The 7,886-nt window shown below is 45.8% G+C and overlaps 2 protein-coding genes across 6 annotated transcripts in view; both read left to right on the top strand.

The window, feature by feature from the left end:
* The window catches only part of itga7 (integrin, alpha 7), a 28,058-nt gene extending 26,995 nt beyond the window's left edge, over nucleotides 1-1,063 (top strand). For 3 of the 4 annotated variants that reach the window (XM_084705753.1, XM_084705755.1, XM_084705756.1), the window contains one exon: nucleotides 809-1,063. In XM_084705753.1, coding sequence (XP_084561879.1) covers nucleotides 809-964 — 156 coding nt within the window. In that variant the 3' untranslated portion in view covers nucleotides 965-1,063. Of the gene's footprint in view, nucleotides 140-808 lie in introns of all 4 variants that reach the window. The other variant, XM_084705754.1, reaches the window with a different exon arrangement.
* Nucleotides 1,064-4,479: 3,416 nt separating this feature from the next.
* Nucleotides 4,480-5,813, top strand: npffl (neuropeptide FF-amide peptide precursor like). 2 transcript variants are annotated; one of them, XM_084705759.1, is made up of 3 exons: nucleotides 4,480-4,635; nucleotides 4,956-5,074; nucleotides 5,693-5,813. In XM_084705759.1, exons 1-3 carry the CDS (start codon nucleotides 4,480-4,482, stop codon nucleotides 5,811-5,813), a joined length of 396 nt encoding a protein of 131 aa, XP_084561885.1. The 2 variants fall into 2 exon arrangements, with proteins under 2 accessions (XP_084561885.1, XP_084561884.1); XM_084705758.1 differs by having other exon boundaries at nucleotides 4,953-5,074.
* The last annotated feature ends 2,073 nt before the right edge of the window (nucleotides 5,814-7,886 follow it).

Here is a 7,886-nt window from a genome sequence, read left to right as displayed (position 1 = left end):
GCGCCGCCCCCACTACGACACAGAGTTCCACCGTGCCCACCTGGGCATGCAGCCCTCGGAGGCAGAGAAGCAGGCCACAGACCTCCAATAGGGCCCTCCCTCTGGGTCCTGCTCTCCCCTCCCCCTTCCCCCCTAAGCGGTAAAGCCTGCCTGGTGTTCCCTATCTGGTGTGTGTCCCCCCCCGCTTTGCCACCACTTCCCCTATATGCTTTGGAGCTAAGTCGTGTGTGTTTGCTACTTTGTGTTCGTGTTTGGGTGTTTGTGTGTGTGTCACCTTCTCCTTGATGGTTCTTCCTGGTGGAAATCCTGGTTGTCAGAGGACCGTAACAGGTTAATGTGGTACTTCAGCTCCTGGTCACAGCGTGTCATTGACATCCTCATCTCGCATTACAATTCATCAGTTAGCTGGTCATGATGGCAGAATGAGCTCCTGTCCCGTGGTGCTATGGGTGACCTCTACATATGCACTATCTGTGAACTTCAGCTGAAGGTGAAGCGTGGCACTCTGACGTGTTGTGTGATGTGGCAAGGCACACGGGCATGTTCCCTCAGCTTGAGTGTGGTTACACATGTGACACATGTTGAATGATGACAGGATGTCCAAGGAGCTGGTGGTACATCTTTGTGATCTGTCGTCCATGTTCTGTATCTGTGTCTTGGATTGGGAATACAGCACAGATGGCAATGGTGACTATTCAGTAAGACATGGGCAAAATGCATTACTGAAAGATCTCTCTCTCTGTCTCCCCATATCTCTCTCTCTCTCTCTCTCTCTCTCTCTCTCTGTCTCTCTCTCTCTCCCCCACAGTGTGGCTTCTTCCGGAGGGCTCAGTACAAAGACCAGGTGCCCCGGTATCATGCTGTGAAGATCCCTCGCCAGGACCGGCCCCAGTTCCAGACAGAGAAGTCAGGGATGTTACACAAGAAGGAGTGGGCCACACACTGGAGTGATGGCACCTCCTGAACATGACCACCAACACCTCCCTCCCTCCGTCCCTCTCTCTCTCTCTCTCTCTCTCTCTCTCTCTCGCTCTCTCTCTCTCTCTCTCTCTCTCTCTCTCTCTCTCTCCCCCCCTCTCTCGCGCTCCCCCCCCCCCCTCTCTCTCTCTCCCCCTCCCTCCCTCCCTCTCCCTCTCTCTCTCTCTCTCTCTCTCTCTCTCTCTCTCTCGCTCTCTCCCTCCGTCTCTCTCGCGCTCTCTCTCTCCCCCCTCTCTCGCGCTCTCCCCCCCCCCCCTCTCTCTCTCCCCCTCCCTCCCCCCCCTCTCTCTCTCTCTCCCCCCCTCTCTCTCTCCCCCCCCTCTCTCTCTCCCCCTCCCTCCCCCCCTCTCTCTCTCTCCCCCCTCTCTCGCGCTCTCCCCCCCCTCTCTCTCTCCCCCCCTCCCCCCCCCCCCTCTCTCTCTCTCCCCCCCTCTCTCTCCCCCCCCCTCCCTCCCCCCCTCTCTCTCTCTCCCCCTCCCTCCCTCTCCCTCCCTCTCCCTCTCTCTCTCTGTCTCTTCAGTTGGCAGTATACTGTTACAGCCCCAGTGATAGGCTCTTCACCCAACAGACAGCTCTGTGTTGATTGATCAAGACATATCGATACTTGTGTATTGTGTATTTATAATGACTGGATCAATACTGCTCACAGCTAATCCTGAACTTTCTATATTTGTACTGTGATGTAGCTCTTTGTTTTACAGTAATCGCTCCCAGGTGGGACTGAATCTATATCAATCACAGCGTTCTGGTTCCGTCTACTGGGCAGTATAGACTGCAGTGAGTGTCTTTGATGAACTTTCACAAAGAGGCATCAATAGGCTCTGTCCACACAGATTACCAGACCAAAGGATTAACTAACACAGACAAATGCATGCACACACCAAACACACACACACACACACACTGCCCACAACGTGTACTGCTGCTTGCCTTAACTACTGTAACGCTGCTGAGGGAAAAGGAAATGGACACTGTTTGTACATTATTTGATTGTTTTAGCCTTTTTTGCTTTTTCTATTTTTAGATGTTACAAATCAACTGTAGGAGGCAAAGATCAAGAAACACCAGCTTGTTTCTGGCAGTTTGGTTTGGCTTTAGGTGACACCATTTTCATAATGATCTCGTTGCCTGAATGAACTTGAAAAACAAACAAACAAAAGATCAGGAAACCACATAGAGTACTCTTACCTATATATGACTGAAGACAGTTTTTTTTTACAAGACACACTTTGAGACAAGTGAAAGCCTAAGTTTTGAATCACAGCATTTGTATTCAACATTGTCTCATTCACTCCTTATGTCCACTTCACCACTTTACTCCAGCATCGTGTGTCTCTGAATGGCACATTTGTACTTAGAAATACTGCTTCATTCTAAATCATATTGAAACAAAGAGGGATTGTAAATATTTCCAATACTTTTATGAGTATTTGAATAAAAGTGCCTTACAGTAGAACTGGCAGAGGCCTAACTCAGAAAGAGAAATTTTAATTGAACAATGAAAGGGTGTTGCCATGGAGATGCACATACACACACAGTGTGGCGCAGGGCAATGCATTTTAGTGCATGGAGAGTCATGTATTTTCTAGGTATTGCTGGACAATCGTGTATTACCCGCATGAGAGAAGATTTCTGTTCTGGCTTTTTGTTTTGTTTTCATCATGATCCCACCCCCCCATATTTTATTTATTTCTGACTGGTTTTACTGTTTAACATTGTAAATAAAATAACAACGAAATATCATGATCAGATATGAATCAGATATCATGATTTGAAGACTGAGTATTTTTATCACATTAGATTAGAACATCTTGTGCGTCTCATGACATGTTGCTGCTATTTCTACCTCCTGACACCAGGTGTCAGTAAACCCCTGTTCAGGCTGGTGAAGCAAACACTGAAATACTGTATTCACAAACATACACGTTTATGTTTCTTTTTAAATGATAAAACCTATGTCATAGATTCAAGCAATTTGGATCTAATTAAAAATGAATAGCTGATTCCAAGGACAGTGTAGTCTGATGTATGTAATAAGAGTGTAGCTGAGAGTGTTTAGGCAAGCTGTTAACTGGCATTGAAGGAATTATATTTAACAGAGGTACATTTCCTAAAACATTGTTTTCCGATAATAATAAAGAGAAAGAAGACAGTTAGTTTCCATGACACAAAAGCAAGTATATAATATATATTAAATACAATGTGTACTTTTCCGTGAATTATGTTTCTTTTCTTCTCCTTCTGCACTAAGCAAAATTACATTGTAAATGTAAATTGATCTATTATACCACCACTTACATAAAAACCCATTGACAGTAAGACTTGATTCAAATGGTGATGAGGACATGTTTCTCACAGATGATTGAGTTGAAGAGAGACACATCTATAGATCCTGGTGGCAGTTAGTGTGTCATGCTGGTTGCCATGGTAGCTAATGGCGGTAGGTGTGGAGTATGTGTGTGTGTGTGTGTGTGGTGTTTGTGTGTAGTGGGGAACTGATGGAGGATGTTATTAAGAGGATTGCCACCCATTAGTGTCGTTGATAATCCAAATCTCTGTTTTCCTCGGGTGACCACTACAGTGCACACATACAGATACATGCGCAGACTGTACCCACACACACACATACTGTATACACACACACACACAGAACTATTCCAATGTGGAATTTAGATAATGATCTGACAAGAGCTTCCTCCCTCTGAATGGACAGAGAGTTCTATGTTTGTGGAAATTAAATGCATTAAATTAAACCATGCAGCTTGGAGCATGGAAATCACATGCACACAGTCACGGTTTTAGGACGGTTTGGAAAGAGAGTGAGACAGAGGGAGACAGAGAGAGACAAAGAGAGAGACAGAGAGACCATTACTGTTGGGCAGTAAACACAAAAACAAAGTATCAATCTTCTGCTATATAATGTAATAATAGATGTGTATCCTCTGTTGAGGATTGATTAGTTTAGACTCATGTAGTCTCTGGTTCTGTGAAGGAGGTCCCGACAATGTGCTGGCGATATGAGTTCCTTTCCATTCTCTTTAATAACTCTTAATTCCCTCTTTGGTGTTTGATCTCTGATGTCCACAGGGCTTGCACCCTCTTCTCACAGCTTCTCTGGTCCCCTGGTTGCTTTTAAAGGAGTTAATGGACCTGTGAGTAAGACCTCACATTAAATATACTGTAACCTCCTGTCCTTTGTCCCTACATCCCCCTGGTCCCTGCCCATCCATTTCCATGGTCTCCTGGGCTCCTTTAAAGAGCAAACCCGGGCGTATAAAAGACCCAGCAAGGTGTCCCCTGGTCAGTGAAGTTACAGGACTCCAGAGAAGATCAGACAGTGCATCCTCCACCCTCCCAGAGCTTCACCGAAACCAAGACGACCGTCGAGCTTTCAAGCCAACGGAGCCTGACCCCCACCCTGATACGGGCGCTAACCTCCACCCAAGTGGATCCATCTATCCCCTCACACTAACCAGCTCATCAGACCTGCTCCTCTTCACTATGGACACAGCGGTGGTGGTGACCGTGCTGGCTCTGGTTCTGACCACGGCGGGAGTGAGCCGGTCTCTGCAGATCCAGGAGGACGGGGTGCTGAACAGGGAGAACCTCATGCCAGGCAGCTCAGAGGACAACATGGCCGAGCAACTGCTAGAGCTGGTAAGACACAACCACAACCACAACCGTGTCCAAACGACCGGCTGAAAAAGACCGAATGAGACACAACTCAAGTGGACTCAAATAGGATGCGTTCATTCTGGTGATAAATGAGTTGACAGATTTTTTCATTTCCGGACAGTTCTGTTGATGTTGTGTAGTTGGCTAGTGCATTATGTGCTCTTTTGTGTGTGGCAGCATTTGAGAAGTGGCTTGTAGAGCCTATTCTTGTGTGTGTGTGTGTGTGTGTGTGTGTTTGAGGAGTGTGGAGGCAAGGGTAACACTGGTTCTGTGCGTGTGTGTGTGTGTGTATGAAACAGGAGAGTGAGGAGGTGAGAGGGAATGGTTTGGAGGAGCGAATGCTACTGAGCTCACTGCTAAGGTCGCTCCTGATCGGCTCCCAGAGACACGCCAGGAACTCCGTCCTCCACCAGCCACAGAGGTGAGTGCTGCCTGCCAACCAGATCATCCCTACCGGCACACCGGGGTCTGAAAGACATCATCATCCCCATCACCATCACCATCATCATCATTATCCTCATCATCATCACTATCATTGTCTTTGTCTTCATGCACATAAATCTCATTGTTATCATCATCATTCTCATTTTCATCCTCGTCACCATTATCACCACCATCATCATTATCATGTTCATCCACATCAAGCTCTAGACTTCTGTTCCTGTCTCTATCTAAGAACAGTACTTCCTGTCTCTATCTAAGAGCTGTACTTCCTGTCTCTATCTAAGAGCTGTACTTCCTGTCTTTATCTAAGAGCTGTACTTCCTGTCTCTATCTAAGAGCTGTACTTCCTGTCTCTATCTAAGAGCTGTACTTCCTGTCTCTATCTAAGAGCTGTACTTTCTGTCTCTAAGAGCTGTACTTTCTGTCTCTAAGAGCTGTACTTCCTGTCTCTAAGAGCTGTACTTCCTGTCTCAGTCTAAGAGCTGTACTTCCTGTCTCTAAGAGCTGTACTTCCTGTCTGTCTAAGAGCTGTACCTCCTGTCTGTCTAAGAGCTGTACTTCCTGTCTGTCTAAGAGCTGTACTTCCTGTGTTCAGGTTTGGCCGTGGCGCGAGAGGAGGCCTGCTCTCAGATGAGAGGATACAGTCACGTGACTGGGAGGCGGCCCCAGGCCAGATCTGGAGCATGGCTGTGCCACAGAGGTTTGGCAGGAAGTAGGGCGTCCTGCCACACACACACACACACACACACACACACACACCAGACACTAACACTCAGACGCACACAGCATTCACCAGTAGACACACTGTACTGCTGGAGTGGGGGCAGAGCATTGATGCTAACGTCCAACTATGAAATATTCAAAACGTAATGTACTTTTAAAACTTTCACAGCATTTAGTACTCTGCCTGACCACCCCACCCCCACTCCCCCTCTACCCTGACAGCCAGTAGCTAGGGCAACATCCCAGTCACATTCTCTCTGTGCACCTCCGTGACTACAGAGAGACTTGAGTCCTTCCGATTGGTGCACTCTATGGCTTTGTGAGGGAGGAGGACACAATCTGCTGAGCTCTCCTGAGTATTCTCTCTCTGTGTGTGTCAAATCAAATCAAATAAAAAGGTATTTGTATTGCCCTTTTTACAAACAATATCAAAGAGGGCTTCACATACGCCCATAGAACTGAAATAGTGTGTCTGCTGTTACTGAAAATTGGTTGCATTTATATATATATAAGTATAGTGTGTGTGTGTGTTGATTTGTTCCCCTGCTTTTCTCTGTTAAACCAATAAAAAGCGTCTTGCTGTCAGTAGAGTTTCATATGTGTGTGAATGATGGATCAGATGTGAGGCTCTTAGTGGAGGCTGCTCAGCAGTCATCAGACAGACAGACAGACACCAGGACCCAGGATACTGACACATGCAGATTATGGCTGTCTGTCACTTTTCAGCTTTAATTGGCTCCCTCGGAGATGAGTAAATATACAAAGACGCAGACACACAAATACACTCCTAGTACCATCTCTCTCTCTCTCTCTCTCTCTCTCTCTCTCTCTCTCTCTCTCTCTCTCTCTCTCTCTCTCTCTCTCTGTGTCTCTCTCTCTCTCTCTCTCTCTCTCTCTCTCTCTCTCTCTCTCTCTCTCTCTCTCTCTCTCTCTCTCTCTCTCTCTCTCTCTCTCACAGCTCAACCTATGTGTCTACATTTATGCAACGTATTACCATAGATGGCAAAAGTACTGACTACACTTTTTCACTCAAGTCAAAGAGGTATGGGCTCCGACATATACCAAAGTAAAAAGTAAAAAGTAATTACTACTACCTGTTTCAGTAAAGTTATCAGAAAAACAAGCAAGTACTGATGGCAGAAAAATCTACTGAAGTACAGCAACAAAGTATTTGTACTTTGTTACTTCTTTGTTACTTCCCATCTCTGCAATAGTGCAACAACAGTGTAATCACAGTGTAATTATAGTGCAATATCAGTGTAACAACTGTATAATAACAACATAATAACAGTGTAACAACAATGTAACAACAGTGTAACAACAATGTAACAACAGTGTAACAACAATGTAATAACAGTGTAACAACAATGTAACAACAGTGTAATCACAACCTAGCAGTGTAACAACTGGTGTGAAGACAGAACTGTGTAACAGCAGTGCAGAGATGGCAAAAGTACACACATCATTCAGCGTTTCTTCCTCACAAGGAAAAAGTACATTGGGCGCCCCTCTGTGTCGCCATGGCGCCAAACTGTTCTGGTTAATGCAGCAGCACACAGTACTGGCCACCTGGGAAGTCAGTGTGCAATAAGCCCGCGCTCTAATTAAAAGCCTGGAACATGCAATTACTGCACTCTGCTCCCGCCTGGTTTCCGCAGTCAATTAGAGTATGCCAATCTCCCCACCACCACCGCTGTGCTGGAGTGACCTTCGAATCCCTGTCTGCATCTTCTCGAGACTGGAGGTTGGGTGGAGATGGGTGTTTGTGCTGTTCACCTGCAAATGAGATCTCGTCTTTGTGTTGTCATCTGTGTTGATATAGATATACATACACATGTTTCACAAATTAGTCCTGGTGTAGTGACAAGCTCTGACATGTTTCTTCAAAATACTTATTTTAAGTCTATTTATGTTCAAACCGTGATGAAACGATTAACCGGATGATTAACTGGATGATCAGTTTTGGTTCAGAATGAACCCAGCATATGTTCCTAATTTAGATCATCTGCAGAGGGTATACCACTGTAAAATAAATCATAAGCGAGATGTCAGAACATTCTTAGCGT

The sequence above is a fragment of the Hypomesus nipponensis genome, chromosome 9, assembly GCF_054491055.1.
Source record: "Hypomesus nipponensis isolate SF chromosome 9, ASM5449105v1, whole genome shotgun sequence".
NCBI classification, from domain to species: domain Eukaryota; kingdom Metazoa; phylum Chordata; class Actinopteri; order Osmeriformes; family Osmeridae; genus Hypomesus; species Hypomesus nipponensis.
Note: the sequence above shows the minus strand (reverse complement) of the source record. Positions and strands in the feature narration are given on the sequence as shown.